Source organism: Trachinotus anak, unplaced genomic scaffold (assembly GCF_046630095.1).
Source record: "Trachinotus anak isolate AG129_WGS33_773 ecotype Australia unplaced genomic scaffold, CSIRO_AGI_Tana_v1 ptg000003l, whole genome shotgun sequence".
Taxonomy (NCBI): domain Eukaryota; kingdom Metazoa; phylum Chordata; class Actinopteri; order Carangiformes; family Carangidae; genus Trachinotus; species Trachinotus anak.
Window position 1 is genome coordinate 14,104,696 of NW_027273854.1, and position 22,943 is coordinate 14,127,638.

At 40.7% G+C, this 22,943-nt stretch overlaps 1 protein-coding gene across 1 annotated transcript in view; it reads right to left on the reverse strand.

Annotated features, from left to right (window-relative positions):
• Positions 1-456: 456 nt before the first annotated feature.
• The window catches only part of LOC139618208 (protein phosphatase 1 regulatory subunit 29), a 71,257-nt gene continuing 48,770 nt past the window's right edge, over positions 457-22,943 (reverse strand). The window contains exons 3-4 of the mRNA XM_071473949.1: positions 9,896-10,583; positions 457-8,924 (exon numbers count right to left, since the gene is read on the reverse strand). Of these exons, the coding sequence (XP_071330050.1) occupies positions 6,417-8,924; positions 9,896-10,237 (2,850 nt within the window). The 5' untranslated portion in view covers positions 10,238-10,583 and the 3' untranslated portion in view covers positions 457-6,416. The remainder of the gene's footprint in view (positions 8,925-9,895; positions 10,584-22,943) is intronic.

A 22,943-nucleotide genomic window follows, 5' to 3' on the forward strand; every position in this document is an offset into this window, starting at 1 on the left:
TAGTCACCAGCTACCCCCTCTCTGCACTGCACACTCCACCAGCCTGTGGCTGTAAGAGCAGCAATGCTAACTGCAGTGCCTGTATATAATACAATCAACCAAAAGAAAACCAATAGATAAGAATGTAAATATAAAACGTCACAGAGAATTAAAAAACGGCTAAATCCTAAATGTTCAAATCAAAGACAATGCTGTATTTCAGCCCCTACAGTTTTTGTTTTCAATGTACGTCCACTCATTGTACACAACAATATATTTTTGTCTCTCAAAAAATACAGGGAATCATGCAAATATAACAACTTTTCTTTTATGTAGTACACTATGTTAAGCTTTCTCTCTTCTTAAACCTTTATAACATATATCATTGTACTGAAAGTCAGTCCCTTGATTCCCAGTAACCTCCCTACCCCACCCCCTCCCTCTCCCCTCCACCACCCTGCCCAAAGAAACCCCATAACAAAATAAACAAAGACAAACAGCCAACTGAAAATAGATTAACACACAGACATATCAAGAGATCAGGCTGCGTATAAAACATCCATAGAAGCATTTTTTAACCTTAGCATTTTTTCTTTTATCTAGTGTACAAAATTCACAGATATTTCACAGATATTTCTTATAGTCCTTTATCTGTCTTTGGAAACTAAAAATTGCAGAGTTAATGCATATTGTGTAAGTGTAAATAAACATATACTGTATATATATTTTTGTGGAAAAAACAGTGTTGTCATGAAAAACAAAATTCAATCAAGTTACATTTGTTAGCCCATTTTGACTCTGGTTACTTCAGTTTTTCAAATGCTCTTCTGCTCAGAAAACGTATTATTTAGAATTAAGAAAGGTTTCTCAACCTTCTGTTCTTTTCCAGCTCAAAAAAAAGCTGACAAATTCAGAATCATCCCCAGCGCAGACTACATGCATGTTTTTGAGATATTTATCATTTAATTTAGCAGCAAAGTTGTCCAATGAGATGTAAAAACATATTAGAGATAGACATGTGTAGTCTGCGGCATTCTGATGAGTTTTAGTTGCCAGTGAACAACATAAACAACATTAACAAACATAAACAAACAAGGCTGTTCATTTTTGAGATTTTTTTTTTGTTTTTTGTTCATGTTTTTTTTTACTCTTTTACAGAGTACTTGGCAGTCAGAAAGGAAGGGTTGGCAGTGCTCGGCCCGTCACAGCTGCCTCAAAGTGTGAACAGTAACGAAGAAATCAGTCACACCAGGGTGATATTTCATTTGTCTTGACTGAAGTCCTTTTTCATTCTTTGGATAAACACAAATTTACATTAGAGCAAAATAAGAAATGGCATGCATTTCATTTTCATCACATAAGCCCTCCTGTGGCTATCACGAGGAGACACACAGTATAGTTTTGCATTTATCTAATTTGGCACATTATCCACACAGGCTAATCTCCCACACAGTAAGCTAATGGACTTAACAGACTATTAGACAAAAGGTCTACTGATACCAAATGAAAGGATTTGCAACCAACTGTCAGTGCTAATACCTGCCTGTCACCTTCCTTAAAACTGAGCAGAAATGAAGCTGCCCTCCTTTAGGCTTAAAAGGAGGGCTTCTTCTAGTTATGAGAAATGCTGAAGTTTCAGAACATTTTATGATGAACTGTTCCCACATGACGCTGCTGTTATGCACGCACGTGTGTGTTTTTGTGAGGCAGCTCACTGATTCCATGCATGGTAAGTTTTAGTTTCACCATGCCACCACATCTTTTATATCAGGTGCCTGCCTGCCTGCATTCAGCCAAAAACCCTCTCTAATTGCTCTCTTCTCTGAGGAGACTTTGTCCATTACCTGGCTCTCAGGAAAAGAGTCATTTTAGTTTAGTCAGGCTGTGACTCATTCTGACTCACGGTTTTCTGTTCCATTTTTACTCTCTACTCTTGTTGTGTGTATGACTTGGGGAGGGGAGTAGAGGGAGAAAAGATCACTAATATGATGCATAATCACCAGAAAAAGAATAACTTGTGTGAAGCATAAGTAGCTATGAGTTGACATGTGCTATTCAATTCTTTACCAGTCCCTCTTCTTGCCTATATTCCTCTGTTGTTGCCTGGGTCTGGATCTACCAGTCCACCTTGCTCTTAATTTATATATGTACTTTATGATAAAACTGGTCCTGTGTCATCAGTCATATTACATAGATATTATAGCATAATATACAGTGAATGCCTGTCATTTGTAAATCTACAGATTTGTAAACATTTTTCCTCTTCATTATGAGATGGTGAACGGTCAAGCGAAAGAATGACTTGAGAATTATACAGATTTTTCTGGATTACTAATTAGTATTAATATTGCATCCTCAGATTTCCATTAAATGATGATGATCACTCATTAAAGCAATGTCTCACTTTGACTGAGAGTGCTTCAAGGATAGATCAAATGGGTAAAAAGTTCACTGTGTCATGGGAAGACGGAAACGTTGAACTGTGGTCTTTACTAATGGAAGCATTTAACTCCTTTAGTAATTTTGAAACTGATTAGACATAAATCCACACCCCATTTTGAACTCTGATTCATTATTTAAGAAACTAGAGTTTAGTTTAATTGGACCAGGCTTTTAATATGAGACAACATCAAAGGATTAACATGTTAGAAACTTAAAGCGTCTGTGATTTTCCAGGGTTATACAGAGATAGGGATAGCAACCCGAGCCAGCCTCCTACAAAAGGATTAAACATTAATAGCACATTAGATGGCTTTCTCACGCCTGGCCTTCCTGTGGCTCTGAGACCAACAACAAGGATGGTGCTACAAAAAGGACTATCGATCTCTGAGCAAGCCACCCTCCAGGGGTTCAGTGAGGATATAAACTCAGAAATAAGAGGTTTTTATGCTGGCTTTGTGGGACAAAAAAATAAATAAATTAATTAAAAAAACCAAAAAACAAAACAAAAAATAATTACTAATGTTTTGAGATATATCTACAGTCCTGCTTGAATTTTTAATATTTTTATAATTCAGCTGGTAAATTATTTGAGCATGCTTTAACCCAAGAGTGTACTCTGTTTAACTGAATGCCTCAATCTTCTGACATCAGCAGATACCACAATAAAAGAAATAAAGTGTTATTAATTACCCCTTAGGGTCCAAGGGCAAATAACACAAATGTTTGGTCTAAATCACCAATTATTGCAATAATAAAGAGCAGAGGTTGATTTGGGAGTGCAGTGGTGACCTAGCTGACTTTGAAAAAACAAAACTTTAGCATCTTTTGTTTACATTTATACTAACTTTTACTGCTATTTGAAAATTGCTTCAAGACTGACAGTCTTGCTTGTCAAATTTGAATTTTGTGTACACTTGTCTTTATTTCTATTTTACACAACTCTCTTGTGGTTATTTTTGGCAGCAGGCCTTCAAGTAATTATCGATGATGAGAAACACAATATCGTCTTCAACTTCGGAAATAACGTTCATTTGAGCTAGAGTAAAAACACATATTATAAATCATTAGAAAGCTTGGCACTTCTCACACCAGTACTGAAAATGTTGGGCCAGAAATGCTGCATCATCATAGAGAGTTTGAGCAGAAGAGCACTTGAAATGCATCTGTCCCCTTAAAATCAATTTCCTGACAAATACAATAGTGTTAAATGTGTTAATTAAAATTGGAAATGTATGAAATTAAAAGTCATCCATGATTTTCTTTCACATTATATTTTGTCAGGTAGATGAACACAAACTGCAACTGAAATGGTGAATGATCCTGATATTACTGAACATTTCTGAATTTGCTGTTATCCTCAGTGTCCATTTCTGTAAACTCGTTATGGCAGTTGAGGATCTAGGGAGTTAAACACAGCGAGTTCTTTCTGTGGGATTTGGTACTCTGACAGTGTACCAGAAAGAAATCCTTTCCTCCGATTTGGTGAAAGTCTGAGTTGATCATAGCAACAAGTTCCTTAAGAAACTTTGTTATCTCAGATAATAAATTTCCAAGACTGTATGTTCATCATATGGTGCTTTATCGTATAAAGAAGGCTGATGAGGTGATGCATCCCAGACATGTTATTACTAAAAGATGACAGTGAGGCCCTTGATCTTATGTGGTCCAGTCAATTGCAAACACTCACAGCAAAACACTGACTCCAAGGGATATGACCTCTGACCTTGACTGTATGCGCACGTCTTAATAAAACAGGGGGAAAGAGACAGAGACAGAGATAGTTGTTTCATGAAAAGAAACAGAGAGGAAGAATCACACAGATCAATGTGGAGATACCATTACACACCACCCTTTGAGATTGGCATACTCATCCCTGTTCAAACTGTATTTATTGTTTGACCACATGCTAAAAATCAACCCTTCAAAAAAAAAAAAAAAAAAATGTTTTAAATACAGACCCAGGTCCAACCTGCAAGAAGGGGAGTTTCTAACATTTTAGGACCCTGCTCATGCCAAATCTATATCCCATTGGGCCTGTGGGAACAGGGAGGGCGGGCCAAATGAACATCAATACAGTAAACAAGTGAGGATTAAAAATGTTCCTGAAATTAAACTAGTTACTATAACTGCCTTTCTCTTAAATATAGCCATGAACAAAAATGTGGAGCAAGGAGAACGGATTCAGTTTTCACATTTTTAGGGTAGGATGTCTCAGATTGTGTATGTTAGCTGATGATGTGTAATTTTAACAGCTACACAGCACTTTGGGGAAGCAGGATGCCCTTTGTCAGAATACCAGGCTATGACACTTGATATTATTATACATGAATGGAGATTAGATCATGGCTGTTTGCAAGAGGCACTACGCTACTGTGGTATATCTGAGCATCACGTTCATGTGATGTGTCTGGGAAAATACATTGAACATCACTGATATTTGTACATCTGTCCATGCCATTAATAATCTAGTATTGTATTGTTTAGACTCAGACAACCAGCAACTGGGCAAGATATTGACAACTATTAATTTAAGTCAGTTTGGGCATATACAATATAATCTGACAAGGCATGCCAAAACCCACTTACACTGACTACTGTGTACCACACAGCCACACACAATCATGAGGCGTAAAGTGCAAGCAAACATGCCTGTCAAAAGTTGGCTAATTAAGTTATCAATAGACAACAAGAATATTAATCTCCAGAACGGACACGTTGGCAGTAATTAGAAGTGTCCTTTCCCTCTGTGCCTCATTCACTTTTAATGTTAGAGAAAGGATTTGGAATGTATGGCGGTGTTCACATCTAATGATGCAAAGAGATTTCCCCATAACCTGCTTGTAATCTACTTACATTCACAGTGGATTCTGAAAATTCTTTATATCAGTGCTTGTCTTATCTTTTTTTTCTTTCATAACCCCTCTTGCTTTCAATTTCTCTTAGTCTTAGTCACATATGGGTTGAATCTCTCATGTCTTTTTGTAAGGGGATTGCATGAGCTCATTTCGTTAAAATGTCCCTATTGTGCACTGGCAGGTAGCATATAATTACCTTCATAAGGGGAACCTTATTTTGCCCTCTTTAGTCTTGCAAATTGAACTCACAGTTTTGATTATTTTTTGGACAAATGCTGTTTCGGACAGTTTGGGGGACAAGATTCTTTACATCACTCAATGAACCATGATGTGCTAAACACCTCAGGGTGCAATCACAGCACTATTTTAGGCTAAGGTTCCACTTTAATCTCTCCCTCATAATTTCTTTATGCTGCAGGACTTTTGAGCCCACTTGACTGTCTTTTCATTTTTCCTTTTTTTCCAATTTCTCCTTTCTTTCTGTGTGAAGGATACTATTGAAATGCAATCAGCTGCATGACATATCTAATGGAGGAGAGGTAGGGCCTACATTTGAGAAATCTGTTCTCTGATCAATGTGTTGTCACTTATAACAGAGCTCAATTCCCCGCCTGTCACAGAATACCCTCACTTAAAAGCCTAAACATATCCAAATACACACTGCAAATTGATACAGCACTCAATACAAAATAGGGACCAACATCTTGGTTCACACAAACTTGAAGTGAAGGGTATCAACATTTATCATCTGTGATTACCCATAGATGACAACATGGCACTGATAAAGACGGTCCGTCTGATCACAAAATGTGACCACTCAAAGAGTACTAAATTACACAGTTGGCATTTGCTCCCTGTACTATAAATAAAACCCACAACACTAAATGAGAATGATCCAGAAATGGGGCTACAATGAAGTGTAAAATAAAACACCATAATTACTCTCATATCCCAGGCACAGTTTCACAGTCCTTGCTCTTAGCACAATACTCTACACAGCATGCCAAAAAACCCAAAGGCAAAATTTTGTTGTACATTTTTCTCCCCATAAACTTCAGATGGTTTCTTTGGCCCACAGGCCTATTAGTAAAAGAAGTATCCAAACTCTTTTTCCCACAATGCTTAACTCTGGTCACACAGTCACAGCTTCTGCTGTGCTGACACACCCTTCCAATAATCAAGGATGTCATGCAGGTCCTCGCCTTTGGCGAACTGCACCTTTTTTCGAAGGGCATTTCCAGCCGTCACATAACAGGCCTCATCACGCTGACCTTTCCGGTAGGGACGAAAGCGCTCCCAGATCCGCAGTGAGCTCTCTGAGGTGTACTCTGGGCTGGAGGAGTAGCCAGAGTAACTGGAATGGTGGCGGGCAGGTGAGAGCTGGGAGTAAGATGCTGCATCCCTGCGTGAGCGCGTCAGAGGCTTTAGGAAGGAAACCCTCTGGGCTGGGGAGCCCTGGTGGGAGCTTTCATAGTAGAGAGCTGGGACAGAGTGGCGGTGCTCCGAGCAGTGGTAGTCCTGCTGCACCTCCAGCTGCTGCTGCTGTTGCATTTGTTGCTGTTGATGGTAATGGTGTGGCTTCTGGCTGTCCTGATGTTGGGCACCAACACCACCACTGTCGCAACCACCACCACCCCCTCCACCACAGCTCCCACTCCCCACTAAAGGCAGTCTCTCTAGGGGCTCCCCACAACCCACGGGACTGGCCCTGTCTGGGTACTGCTGCTGTTGTTGATTACAGGCATCTGGGCTCCTTGGCTCAGGAACATCCAGGCTGTACACCCTAGCTCCTCCACGTTCCCTGTCCCGACCCATGGAGCCACAAGAGGTGGTGCTGCACTGTTTCTTGACAGCATTTACAATAACTACAGCTGCATCTGCACTCATTTGCCGCTGAATGGGACGTACAGCAGTGGCTGGTGGAGGGGGCCTGTAGGGGGGAGTGACAACAAAGCCCCCACCACTGATCCCTGGGCGCTCAGAAAGAGGGGCATTCAAGGCAGGGAGTGGAGGTGGAGGGGGTATTTTGTTGGGAGCAATGACCTGGCAAGTCTCTGTCATTCCTTGGGAGAGCGGGATTAGGCCACGAGTAAGGGAAGATGCACTGGTGGGGGGAGGGGAGGTGGGATTGGAGGAGGCTGTAGGGTTAGTAGAGGCCCCAGAAGCAGCAACTGCTGCTGCATCTAATTTCAGGGCATCAATGCAGTTGTTAATGATCTGGTTAACCTTGTCTACCTCCATGGCAATTGTTGAAATTTCTGAGGCAGAGCCATGTCCATCATCATCTGAGTCATCTCCAATATCAGTTCCATCATCGTCCCTGAAGTCTTCCCCCCTCATCACTCCATGTCCACCATCTCCTACTCTCTCCATACCTGCCCCTCCAGTTCTGACATCCATATAGTTTCCTTTACTTGTAGCCATGGCCTCTGAAAAAGCAGTGGCCATCTTTTCCACTTGTGGGATTGAGGAAAGTCTGGAAGAACTGGTGTTGGCTGAGTGGAGCATTCCCGAGCTAGAGGATGTGGACATGGGAAGTTTGCCTCCATGGTGGTGCTGATACTGGTGATGTTCTCTGGACTGCTCCTGAAGCTTGTGGATTGCCGATGGATCATTTGCCACTGCTGCTGCCACCTCTGGTCCATAGCGCATTTCCAGTATTGTTTTCTTGACGCAGATGGATTTCTTCTTCTCATCATGCCTCCGTTTCTTTCGTAGACAATAGTAGACGAAGCCTAAAACAATGAGCATGCCAAAAAGGCAGCCCACAATGGTCATTATATAGTGAGTAGTGGTGGAAGGTGTGGGGAGCATGTCATCTTGATTTTGAGCCCGAGTGGAAAACTGGAGGCAGGTGTGGTTGTAACGTTGAGAGTTGCGGATGGATCCTACACAGAAAGTATAATTGTTGTTTGGCTTGAGCTTGTTGAGGGTGATCATCTCCTTCTTGTTCTTCAAATTCATGACATCCGACACAAATGTGTGGTTGTATTGTGTTAGAATATACATTTTGCTGTAGGGCCTTGGAATCTGCACAAGTAGAGAGGCTGATGACAAAGAGACATGATGGAGCTTGATGCTGGGAAATACAAGTTCAGTAGATGATGACGATGTGGTGGGCTGGTGGTACGGCCCCACACCGCCAAACATCTCTGGTCCGATCCCAGAGGGACCATCCAGATCTGGTGGGAGAGAGGTCATCCCAGGAATCATCACTCCATCTCGGCAGTGATGGTACAAAATGTTTTTGGCATTCCGGCCAGCATGTCCAGCAGCAATGGGACTCAATAAGGGGTAGCCAAACATCTCCCGAGGTGTCTCACACTGGAGGCGGTCATAGGTGTGTGTGACATTGTTGAAGGACTCCAACCAGGTTAGGAAGCTGTAAAGATCACAGCCACAGTGGAATGGATTTGCTGCCAATTCACACACCATCAGCCGAATGAGAACTGTGAATGTGGATGGATCAATGCGGGCAAGTTTGTTGGATGACAGGTCAATGCTACTGAGGCTGGGGCACTCCCAGAATGCATTGCTGGCAATAACCTCAATGAGGTTGTGCTGGAGGAAGAGGCATTGCATGCGGCCAAGCCCTCTCATCATACCCTCAGTTAAGTTTGTCAACTTGTTGTAGCCCAGCTGTAAAACCTGGAGAAAACACAAAAGAAGAAGGATTAGGGCAGTTTTAGTTCATTTTACCTTAAGATAACTTTGGTTATGCTGCAGCATTTTCTAGAACAGAATTCAGTAGGCTAGTTGTGCACGTTGCCCTTTTTTAATGCAACTATAACAGACCACACAATATTGTAAAATTGGGGTTTCGTTAACAATATGTGTTATTGTCTCCTGTTACTTGTTATTTTTGTCATTACATTGTTGTAAAATATTATCATATCAAACCCACATTGTCATATACACCTACGGTTAAGGTGAAACACAGCTGGCAGTGGTCAATGTTGGGTTATTTTTCTTGCATATCATGTCTTCTTTCAGTCTAGTGTAAAAAATCGTCCAAAATACACATTTAGATGTTAATTTTACTAGACTGGTTTCCAATAAAAATCTATGGAATTTTACATTTTACATTGCAACTACATTTAGCTATGTCTTACTCAAACAGCTGATCTGTGGAGTAATACAGTGTGTTACCTAATTGTGGTTGTTCAAAATATAGCTTCAACTTCAATTGATATTTTTTTTCTGTGGGTATTTTTTAAAGTGGCTAAAACATGTTTTTGCAAATTACCCCCTCCACACCAGCACATCACTCAGCTTCAGTGCCAGTGCTCCTGCTGCCTCTTTAAAATGGTTGTGTGCTGATCCAAATTTACTGCAGGTAATACACTGACCATAGATAAGTACTCAACACAACCCCCATGTCATATAACCCGAACTATCACTTTGACTGGGAGACTAGGAGAATGTCAGTACAGCCACCTCCATGTCTTAGTTGTGTGAGTCTGTGATGCTATGCCTGTGGCTGAGTTCACTGAAAATAGAAATGATAATGACATACAGTTACCATCACTCATAATATGATTGATCTAATCTCAAATTAAGGTTTAATGCATGGTGAGCTTTATTCTTGAGTTAAGCTCAAAGCTTTTATCATCCATCACCTGTAGGTTGGCTTGTCCTGCAAAGGCTCCATCCTCAATATAGCTGATTTCATTCTTGGTGAGGTTGAGGTCAGTCAGGTTGGTGAAGCGGTACATGGAGCTAAAGAGCACAGCTTTCAGCTTGTTCTCATTCAATCTTAAGTCATGGACCGTGTTGTTGATGTGCTGGGGGATAGTCTCGTATGGTGGCTGGTTCTGACTGCAGATAGCCAGCCACACGTAGCCTTTGTCCCCCTCAATGAGCCAGCAGTCCCCGTTGACCATGTTGGGAAAGTTGGAAAGGAAAAAGAGGGAGGGAAGAATAAGAAGAAGGAGACTGGAGGTTGTAGAAGTACCCTGCATGATGCCGAAGAAAACAAATGAGAAAGAGGGGAATTTTAATTATTAAGGAGAGAAACTTAGGGGCAGGCAGGAGAGGAGGTTGTGTTTGTTGGATAAGGGAAGCAACAAAGGTTGCTAGGAAGGATTTCTAAAGAGGAGAAGACTCTTGGTTGGGTGTTGAAGAGGGGCGAAGGCTTCACAATGCCAGTCACAGCTTTCTGGTCATCATGGTGATTAGCAGGGGACCCATGTTATGTCATATCTTGTTGGGCTGCAATGTGGGGTAACACAGCTTGTCCTCATACTCTTTCCTAAGACGTCAGCTGTGAGGGACTGAGATGTATGGAACCTTGGAATAATGAAGAATCTGTAAAGGAGATAAGAAAAGAAATATGAGAAAAAAGCAAAGGCAATATAATGTGATAGATATCATACATGATACAAAGACCAATTTTTGTTGCTTCCTTTACATTATTTTTTAAGTGTTATTGATAGATATCACATTGCCTTCATTTTGCCCATGTTGCCTGCACCTTTTGCACAAATGTACTGCAGAATGGCAATAAACTATCTTGATTCATGAATTTAAATGCATGGTAAAGGGTAAATATATTCAGATTCCACCAAATTCCTGTAATATTTCAATGTCTTGTTCTAGAGTTGGTGTTCCATCTCATCATAGTAAAATATGCATGTTGCACTGCCACAACAGGTCCCCTTTGAGCCTACTGTATCTGCACTTAGCTCTTCTCTCTTGCCCTCCCCACCTCATAAGGCTAAGAGGTCATCAAGCCTTGGCTGATAGCTATGTACACATGCTAATCTCTCCGCAGTCCTCAAAGGGATTTTTTTTTTAACACAAAGTGCAGCATTAATCACCCAAATGCTGACAGCACATTGTCTCCACAGACACTCCTTGTTATGACACTATGCTGCCAAAACCTAAGCTCTCTATCCCATCTGCATGTCATTTGAATAGCAGTCAAGCGTTTACATAAGGAGAGGATTAGCTGCCTGTTGCATCATGACAGGCATTGTCCTCTTGCCGCCTCGGCAGCAGGGGAAAACATACTTACAATCACACACACGTTACACAAACATGGACACTAAAATGGACACATGCCCTCAGACAAACGGGTGCATGTGTAGACATTCCCACTCAAGCACACACACCTTCACATAGGAGGATGCATGTGCACAAGACAGCCAAAGCTATCAAGATGGATTCTGAACAACACACTAATGGTATGCTGTTTATGATTTTACATGATACCTTATCTATGTGTGACTTTCACCCCACATTTCTGTTTTACATTCACATAATCTCAATCACCATTCCATGAAAACAACAAGGAAAATCTCACTCTCTTTCTGCCTTGTGCTCCAAATGCAGACTACTTTCTAATTCCGACAGAGAATTGAACTCATTCCAGTCTATTCCGGTCCAAGCTCCCCAGAGGTGCCAGCAGAGAATCAGGTCCATCCTATTTTTCAGTCTATTTACCGCTGCAGAAACTGGTAATACCTAAAGAATGCGTAAAATGGTACATTATCATGCAGACATAATGACCTTAGGCACCTGCTGGGTTACCTATCTACTCTTGTTAGGCATAAACAGAGCAAAAGAATAAACAACAAATGTGGTTGCCAAGGTGGTCTCCAATGCCAGTGTTTGGCAGATTCATATAACAGATGGATATAAAGACAAAACTGCATCAAAATGTGTATAATCTGGTGACAAGTAGACAGCTAGAAAATAGATGTGAAGGCACCCACAAATTAGAACTGTTTCAATCACTCAAGTGCCCCTCAAGAGTGGTCAGTGATCTGTTTGATTTGATATGAACTCAAATTGACCACTTAGTCAACTTTGTAATAAGCTATAGCACAACATAAACCCCAATTGTGGTTGATTTTTCTAGACTAAAGAATTGGGCAAAGTTTTCAGGTGTGTGCCTTAGGTATCAAATCTCCTCTTTTTTTTACCTGTTAAGAACAGGCACGGTAGAGATAACATTAACCTGAACATTTGAGCAAAGTGTGTTCATGGTGCTCATTGAAGACGTGTGTAAACAGTAATCAATCAAAACTGGATCCCGACACAATCTGACTGGATGTGCAATCTCTTAATACCAGATGGGTCTGAAGGTCATTGATTGATTCACGGTATAAATATATGTTCAAAGTAGGTCAATGAAATGAATGGCTTTCCAGTTAAAATGCAACTGAGCCAAAATTATTAGACCAAGAAAAAAAATCTCCAAACCACTTCCATTTTTGTTCGCAATAATCAAAAAAAGCTTTGCTTATACACTTGTGACTGATGTATTTGGAAATATTCAGTCCAGTACCTGCATGTACCATCTCCACACATTATATACAGTATATTCTTCTTTTGATTTGTTACACTGCTCCTGTAGTAATCTCTATTCAGATTACTACTTCACCTGCATGTATTGTGACACCCCCTTCCAATTGATTGTCTTGCTGTCTCTCTCTATTGTCTGAGGTTTATCCCCTCCACATGAGACGTGATCTCATTTGGTGCTCCACATAGTGAAACCCAGAGGGTTTGCATGAGGGAGGCGGGAGGCACAGTGGGTCTGCATGTGTGCGTGTGTAGGGATATGATTACATAATTAGGAATATGGGACATGCAGAACACCTGTCTCAAAGGGAAAGAGCATGACTCATAACACTGATCCACTTGTAAGTATGAAAATGTAGGACATATGATAAAACTTTTTGCTGCAGTGCTGCAGACTGCTGCTGTGCGTTGTTAGATTCACTTCCATAAAAGACAGGAATGATATTGATCTTGTTACAAGCATTTTAATTAAAAAAGACTCACCATATAAAACAATTACCAGCATCTTTGTAATGCATTTTGTATATAAATCATGTTCAAATGAAGCAGAAGTGAGGAAATACACCGTTCACATTTTGCAGTTGCAGATGCTCTTGTGAAGCAACTACAGTCTCAGCAGGTCACAGCAGCAGAAACAGTTCAAATCGCAGAAAGTAACAGGTGAACAGGTGGTACAAGAGTAGCTGCAGGTGTCTGCCTGTCCTATTTACACCTTTTCTAGAAATACACAAATCCTCCTGTTTAAAAGCCTCATCTTGTAACTGAATTATTACCATGCATCACAAAGAGGATACAAACAGAGTTACTAATTGAACATCATTCACTGGCACACATTAGCCACCGACTGTAAGCAGTTTGTAAACTAAAGCAGCCCTGGACCCAAACCGAGCAAATTCATGCTATCTGCTCTGGAACTTAAATCACTATCTTTACAACACATCTGTATACTCCATTGAAGAATTACAAGATTGAGAAAGAGGTGCTTTTTCCATTTGGCCGCCCAACAATGGTTTTGAAGAAAAATACAAGGACAAGATTTTGAATGGCTGCTGTGTAATTGCTTGCACTTCTATAATGTATGTGCACACACATACAAACACAAACACACACACCTACTATATCACGCTTCATCAGATCCATCCACTCATGTAATACAGATCTGGGTTACTCAATATACAGGCTCATATTGATCCTCACTGTTGCCACGGAAACACGCTTGATTGACAGCACCAATTAAGCTTAATACTAACAGAATAGGATCTTGTTGGCATTCACATCAAATCAGCGTGTCTTTTCACTTCATTAGCCACAATGATGAAACTCTCCTTCCTGAATTCCAATAGCATCCAATGAACATTGACTGTGACAGGTGCTGGAACTGGAGAGGGTCCAATCTCTTCTATTACCAACATGACTCTTGGAGCTGGGCCACTGTCAGTCCAAATGTAAATTTATTTACTGGGACCCCTTTGTGCTGCCAGCTGCATATGATGCTGTCATTTTGAATTGTGTCACCTGCAAATTATATGTACCCACTGAACTGACATGTCAAAACAAAGAGAGGCAGATTCATGCACATGAAAGCGCATTGCAAATTTGTGCTGCACCTTTCATTCAATTTGCACTCACAATCTGTTCGTAATTAGTGTACGACTCAGTCAGGCAGTAGGTCATTATGCAATTGGACAACAAACTTCTGCCTTTTAGGTGCATTCAGAGAGCGAAGAAGAGCATTAAAGATTTATATGGGATCAGCAAGTACAGAAAATAATGACAACATTTACAGCATTGTTGGTTAAATAATAATAATAATTTATAAAGAGAGTTGTAACTCTAATGTAGTGGGAGTGTCATGCAGTTGTTTTTTTTTAGAAGTGTTAGGATGTTTATGCTTAGGGTTAATGTCAACTATTTTATTTTGAGTTCTAATATAACGTTATGACAAATATAATTTTTAAAACATGTTTTACAAATTGCCTGACGGCATGTTTCTATATGTTATTTGGAGAATGTGAATTCATGTTTTATTTGTGAGTGTTCACACTCTGCACACAGCACAATGACATTTCCCCAGGCACTAGCAGCCTCAACACTCGAGTGTTTCGCTCTTGCTGGTGTTTGATTTAAAAATAACAAAATATGAAAGAATAAACACAGTCAGAATACTAGTAATGAATAAAAAAAAAACCTAGGTTTCCTGCCAGGCACTTCAAAGGGCGTCAGATAAGGTTTGACAGTCTCATTGAACAAAATGGCAATAAAATCTGTTGGTCTGAATGACTGCTGGTCAATGCCAGTTCTCCAAACCTTAACAACATTATTTTGGCAGGTGCTGAGAACTCTCACTGTCGACACTCATTACTCTCTTTTGACGCCACTGCACCTGATCAAAATAACCATTCCCACAAAGTAAAAATATTTTTCAGAGAGAATACTTTTAAGAAGGCTTTAGACAGACTTAAAAGACTGGTTAAAAGAGGGTGCACCTAGCATAGGAAAGGTCTCCATGGGCATACAGTTTTTGAAACAAATATATTCTTAGTGTGTTTCCATTTTGAGGCTAAACCTTTTGCTTGTTTTTTTAATCAGCTGAAGTTAAAAGAGGATTTGAACCGACAACCCATCTAAGTATCCTCATGCTGATGTCATGACCTCGAATGAATCCTATTTTTATTCACTACAGTGAATTTGGGGCAGTCTCAGGTCACTATGGTAACTGTGTGGCATGATGGGGTGTTTAGCTGATGGTTCAGTGATTTTCATAACAGAAGAAGAATACAGTACGCTGTAGCTGTCAGTCACCCATCCACACAAATTCACTCTATCCAACCCCTGCTGTCCACCAAAACTAACCAGAACTCCCTTTTTAGGTCTTTTTCTCGTAGAATGATGTAAGCTATAAATATGTGGTAATACACACACACACAGAAACACACATAGAAACACACAGTGACATTAGCCCCTAGCAGTGGATGCCTTTCTGAACCTGAAAAGGAGGAGGGAGAAAGCAACAGCAGCTACAGGAGTAAAGTGAAGGGCTTGGATTACCCCCCAAAAAATCTTTTGTCGCACTGTAAAAAGCTTATAGCATGTACTGTAGCTGCAAGTGTGTGTGTGTGTATGTGTGTGTTTGCTGTGACTACAGTGACCAGTTTGCCCCACTGGGATTTGACTAATAAACTGTTCATCACAAACAAACCCCTGACAAGAATCTCCAGAAACTCCTTGTTCTCTCTACGCTTGTTTTTTTCGTTCCTGATCTTCCTCCTTCAAGATCTCTACTCCTTCCCTCTACCTGTTTTTGCCTCTCAACGACTCTTAATCCCCCCACAAGCCTTTATATTTTTCCTTGTTCCTCTTAAGTTCCTTCAGTTTTCACCTCTCCCTGTATCACTCTTTTTCCATCAGTCTGCACTGTTGTTTTTCTTCCCCCTTGTCCAGGCCGGTTCCCTGAAGTACAGTCAGTGTAGTGTGGGGCTGTGAGTGTTACACTGTTTCCTCTCCACTTCACACAGGGCTTAGAGATGAGACAAACACAACTACAGACAGATGAAGCTCCTCTGCGAGCTTCACCCTGCGTATGTGTGAGTGGAACAGATCATTTCTCAGTGGCCATAAGAGGAACCTGCTAAAAGCAGCAGTACTACTTTGTTAAGCAATGCTGAACAAAATGTTGCTTGTTCACCCTTGGTAGCATTTAAGGATACTTATTTGTATTTCAAGTGTGCACTTTCATCTGCAGTATGTTTATACTGTATATACAGTACATTTTACAATCTTTGTCTACACATATGAAGCGACATAATTTCATGTTTGCCTTTATTCCAGTGTCTTCAGCAGATTCATTGCCCAAGTGGGATAGAAAAATGTAGGAAGATAAAAACGAATGAGCAAGATGTGAAGGGGAAGGCAGAAAGAGAAGAGAGAGGGAGGAGAGAGAGAGGGCAGTGGAAAAGACAGCTGAGACGGAACTGAATGAGGCGCTGCGTTTGATCTTCAATTCCTCCACAATCTTCTTTTTCACAGCCGCAAAGAACAGAGACAAAGTCACACACGCTGAAAACACAAATCGCATTGGATGCACTGTATTATTATGAGGATGATCCAGGCTGCAAAACACCCAACTTTGGAGAGTGAGGCAGCAGTGCAAGCAGAGAGAGTGAGACAGAGGGCCAAAAGGAATGAAAGGTTTGATCTCTCAGGTTTGATCTATAATTCATATCTTATCATCACGTATCATCTCAGCCTTGAGAAGATCTTTTCAACTTTCTCTCTTTTTTTTTTACTTTTTTTTTTTTTACGCCTGTCTCACTTCTTCGCTGTCCTTCCTGACCTTCTCTCTCTGTGTTTGTGTCTATATCTATTTGCCAGTGTCTGACGTTTAGACCACTGTCATCTGTGGCTGCTCATGCATGACATCGTATCCATTTCCTCAATGCCTCACAGGAAGAAGAAGTGATGCAATGGAGCATGACGGAAAAGGGCCTGTGGGTCTGCGGCTAAATGGAGCGGAGCACCTAAGCCTCCCAACTGACCACTGTATCGCTACTACTACCATTGTTTCTTTTCCACCCCATATGATTGGGCGCAAGGCCAGGCCATGTGGTTCCATGGTGATGCTTGAGCCTGTGAGATGATGGGGCAGTTGGAGAGTTTGTAGCAGAGAACCAGGGTAAATACCACTCAGATCTGGGGTTAAAGCCAGAGAGAGTTGGGGGTTGAAACTCAAGAGAAGTAATGGCAACCATGTGGAAAGAAGCAGATTGCTAGAAGTGAGGACAGGGCTTGGGGGATAACGGCATACAGAAGCAGGACATGTGGCTTGGACCCCAGCCACGCAGTGGACGAAGAAAAACAGAAATTGGATGATGTGAAGTACAAAGGCCAGTGAGTATAACTCAGTGATTGAGGTCAGGGAAATGTCAGATTCAGCCTGGGCAAAAATGCCATGGAGAGTAGGAAAATAGATTTAAAAAATAGGTAGAAAATGATAAAAATGCTCCCTACAGTAGAAACATGTATAACTACATGCGTTAACATATGTGGATTATGGTAGTTAAATATCTTTTGTGGTGGCTTCTAAGAATGGCAGCCTGTTCAATGTTAGGGACAGAAATACACTTGACTGTTATGAATCCATATCTTCATATCAACAGGTTCAAACCACAAAAAACATGGTTAGAAAAGTGACTAGTGACTAGAAAAGTGACTGAAAACTAAAACCTAGTTGAAGATTAAACCTACAACATCACCATACATCAAAGGCCAACAGGAAGCCCACCACTGGAAATGTACTATTGAGACCCACACCTAGTGATATAATTGTCTTGTACTGCCCCAGCTGTTCCCTTCTAATAGAATCTGCCATCAGCTACTCTGTTTGGAGTCTGTTTTCTGGAGATGAAAGGCTCAATAAGTCTGAAATGTTCAGACGCGAGTTCTCTGAACAGAAATAGTCAGGGGACCCACCCAAAACCTCCAAGATATCAAACAAGTCATTATTCATTTCAGAATAACTGAAATACATACAGATATTCAAGTACAATCAAGTCATTGAGTGCCAATTTGCTGAAGTGACAGAAATGTCTTCAGTCCAGTGAGGTAACACATATCTCAGTGTATTTTCAATAAACAGATAACAATTGAATAACAATTCAAGAAAGCTGAAGTTGGCTACACATGGGATTGATAGATATAGAAGCTTCAATAGGATGGAATCAGTAGGACAATGAATAACATTTCTGGATCAGCAAATTAAACAACAGCTGAGGCAGTGGGTGTGGCTTAAATTACAAGTCTGGTTGCAGCTAATGAAAATGACTATGCAGTGCACTGGATAAAGCAAAGCCCCAGTCAGACAGGATTTATTTCTCCAGGGGAGCATGGGTGATTTCAATATTGCATGTCCAGATCAGTAATTTTTATCCCACAGAAGCACACCTCGTGTGTAATTTTCTCCTCCTGGCGCCCAGTATTGTTTACAAATATCAATCTTCAATGAATTTGGTTTCCTACAACCTGTCAAACATTTTATTACCCACTAGGTTTGTTGAATTCAATTTTCAGTGTAGCAGTTTTGTGAATTTGCCAATTTGTGATGTGTGGGAGGATGGGATTTGAAGTTTCAGTTATTGGTGTTTGCAGTTAAAACTTTTTTCTGCATTTTATCAATTAAAATGTGAATATTCTTGACAATTACACTCACTAAAAAGTCTACTATGTGCTTGTTTTTTTTACACATTCAGGGGTATGTTCAAAAATATGTACATAATAAAAAATGAAAAAAAAACAAAAACGGATCTGACCTCTATCAGACATATTTCACTCATCATCTCCAGGAACTCCATCACCTCTCTTTTTAGCCTAGCTGCAGTCTCCACAATTACAAAACCTCAGCTTTATAAGCTGCTGAACATTTTGCAAGGCATGAAGTAATTTCCCTCCTTCAAAAGAAAAAAAAACACTCCACAATAAGAGTAGTGCATCTGCTTGCCTTTTCATTCATGACATGCTGTTTAAAATTTGTGAACTAATCACAAAATGTGCTTATTTCTAACTACTGTTTTTAACATGTTTTATCCAATATGGTGCCTTAGGTTTCCTTCAGAGAATTCATCATATACCTATAGATTATTTTGCAGCTTATATTATCTATCGATTTTCCTCTGGCAAGAATGTCATGAAGGTTTTTCATTTACCAAAACTTCATAGATTCATATTTGCTATCATGAACTGTGGCAAACACACTTAAAATCAAAATCTCCCTCCACACACATAAACACACATACCCACTGTATATTGTGGGAACAGCTGTGGGTTTAACGTCTACAGTTTCTGAAATACAAGACCACAAGTTAAGCCACACTCTTGATCAAACACAATACATCTGCCACTATCAGTGCATCTGTTATCCTCTGGCTTACCCACTTGCACCAGTGCTGTCATAGCAACAACCTATCAATGCTGGAGGCACAAAAACGCAATCCCTTCTTAACCACAGAGAGGGATGGGACTCAATGATGCATACAACATCATCAAGAGGCAAAGGGGGTGTTATAGAGGCTAGATTGAGATACGAGTTAAGTTGGATTGTGTGGGGACCAAAAGTACCACAGCAGAGATTAATATGTGGAAGGAAAATGGATAATAAGAAGGGAGACATAGGATGAAGAGAGGGCGATGCAGATGTTATGACAAGAGAAAGAATAAAGAATGATGGTAGTGGAAATGATGAATCAGCAGTAACCTACATACTGTGCTACAGTGAACTGCTGTGCTCACAAAATAGCAGCATCACCATCATATTCATATCTCTTTTTGTGATGACTGTCACAACCTTGAGATTGATTTAGTTCTCATTTGGCCAACACTCTGTGGCAGACTTGGTATGGATGGAGTGGAGCAGCACTGCGAAGAGTTGTGAGAATACGGTGCCAGAGATAATGTGTTCAATAACTTTTGATATTAGATTTTGATTTGTTTTGCCTTCCCTGAATTAATCTGGTGACCTGCCCATAATGTACCCCGCTTCTCATTCAGAGTTTTGTGGACAGGATTAGAAAATGGATGGATAGATTGACAGATGGATATTTAATAGTTTTGCCTCCACAAATCAAAGAAGGAATGGAACTATTCTGCCTAAGGGTTGAGAAAATCACTTGCACTCATTCTCTTTTGGGATGTTGAACTACAAGACTTGTGCTTTCATTTCTTTGTGTATGTGTGTGCATTTCCATGAAGGCAGACCTACAAACCCACTTGGGAGAGGGATGTGCAGTGCTGACTATTTATGTGTGAGTCATGAATATTCTAGATGTTTAACAGCATCCCACTATGTTGAGGAATTCCCTCGGCAAGCCTGAAGGTAAATCGCTATGCCAAAGTCAGAGAAGGAAAGAGACAAAGAGAGGGTGAGAAAGAAGAATACAGTGTCAAAAGAAAAGATGTACCTTGTTTCTACAAAACAAAAACATTACTTTTCCTCTTGCATAACTTTGCAGAAGTGAATTATTGGGTTTACTTGTTTAGCTCTGTGGATTAAAAAAAATCTATAACATTGTCAGGGTTGGAATTTTGGAAGTACATACTAAGTCACTAAAGTATATTCACCAAACGACACACAGCAGCATCACTTCATGCTGTTTTTGGCTGGAATGCAACACTGGGGCCAATCCTATAAACATGAGTGTTGCTGACTGACTGGCTAAGTGACTGAGTGATAAGTCAGGTTACGTAGAGTTTACATTGTTGTTCCTCTTTCACAATGATTTGGTGCACATAAACAGTGTTACCAACTTAGCTCCTTTGTCGCTACATTTACTGCTTTTTCAGAAAAAAACATTTTGCGACAAATCTAGTGACATTTTGGACACACCTTAGCTATTGTCCATAGCTGCTTTCTGTAACTACCGAGTTGCCTGTATTGCTGAGTGTGAGGCTGAGCTTTTACCTCCTAAGGCACCCCTCTCTATGCTCACCACACAGCAGCAGATGTGAAAGAGCTTCTAACTGTTTTCCTAAGTAACCATTTTACATGTAAATATAGCTGAAATCACAACATAGTCATTGTCTTTAACGTATGTGTATGGTGATTTTGTCAGATGCTGTGGTTATAAAATTAACATTTTAGGACTGTAGAGCAGCAGCTTGGAAATGGCTTAGAAGTGACCACTAGTAAAAAAAAAATGTTGTCTTAATGGGTTGCATTTAAGTTACTTTGTCATACTTGTTCCATTGTCTGACAACACAGAGAGAAAAACATTTAAATGAGAACAACTCTATTGGGAATTCAGCTGTATTAAAATATTGTACATGTGAGCACAAAGAGCAGGAGAGAAGCAAAAAGATAAAGGGATGAAACCAGCTGGCACTAGGCAGAATTCAAATAGCATGCCATGTGGTCCAGCAAAGTACTAGGTTTTTTTTAAGAAATGAAAGAGCTGATGTCTCTATTATGGGTATTATGGGTCTCCCACTTTTGCTTGGTTTGAAAATTCGGGAGTAAATAGCGAACAAAGGCTGCCCAGCCAAAATCAGTCAGCTAAAATCTGACTGTGATGCCATCTTCTCCGGCTGAGGAGTTCAGTTGCACGGAGGTTTGTCTGGACTGGAGTCAGGCCACCCCGTCCGCAACATATTTGGTGTGACTGGGTCTGGATCCACCAAAAATGTGGGGCAGATGTCAGATTGAATTGGAAATTCACTTGTGTGTTGGCCAATTGATGCTTAAGGTCTGGTGCCATGACCTGGAGGGCATTCCACAGCCATGTCTCTCCAGCTCTGAAATTAGTCCCACAGTCAGAGAGGAGTTCAAAGGGTCATGGTCAAGGGTCTCTTCTTTGAAGTCAACCTTCCACTCTGATGAGATCAAGATGAGGGTCATATTCAGGAGACAGGGGAAGTAGTTTTCCACTGTTTGGTAAGGATGTACTTGTTTTGAGGGCATTGACTAACCCAGCTTTTACTGGGACCTTTGTAGAAGATGCCTCTCTTAGTTTGTGTTGCATTGGCTATGCTTGAGTTGTGATCCACTACCATATAAAGCACATTCTTTGTTTATTTTATCAGATCCTGCAGCAGCTGTGCTTGTTCAGATCAGGGAGGTTTGTGTTATCTGACATCACTGCACCACAGAACATGGAATACCTGAGTTCCTCAATAGGCTCTGATTCAGCAGGCTCACATGGATTGGGTGGCCAGAGGTTGGTTTTCAGTGGAGGACCTTGAGTCTGTCTGTGCTACTTGGAAAGATCTTAGAGTGTTTTTCCCCCTGTTACGTCTGGATTATTCTTTGAGTCAACATATCTCCATCTCAGCCAGACTCTTGTGCTATTCTTGTGCCAACAAACAACTTGAAGCAACAGGAGTCAGATGTTAGCCATGATAAAAATGTTGGTGAATTTTTCCAGAGGGTCACTGACTGTAGTGGAACAATGAATTCGGAACTGAGAAGGTCAGCCAGCTGGGAACAGATAGATAGATAGCTGGTGTTCAGGGACTATGAGAGAACTGGCCATAATGAAGCTTACATAGATGTGGTCATGTTTGTCTTTAGTCTGAAGGTCGGCAACAGCACCATATACATGCTCAGAGCATCTGAGGTGGCTGCATTGACAGGAGGCCACATAACAGTAAGGAATGTGAATGTCAGAAAGATTTTGCGGTTCCTACTCCCAAATACTATTGGTTTTAGTTATCGAGTCCCATCCTATTTTCTGTTTAGATCCTGTACTGTAATCTTTGCACTGGTTTTAAAAGGGATCAGATGGCCACCAGGAGGCCCCATGAGTATTGGCTCTGTGACTGTAATGAGATTTACACTGTCTAAGCCAATGAAGAGAAGAGGGGATGCATGATCAA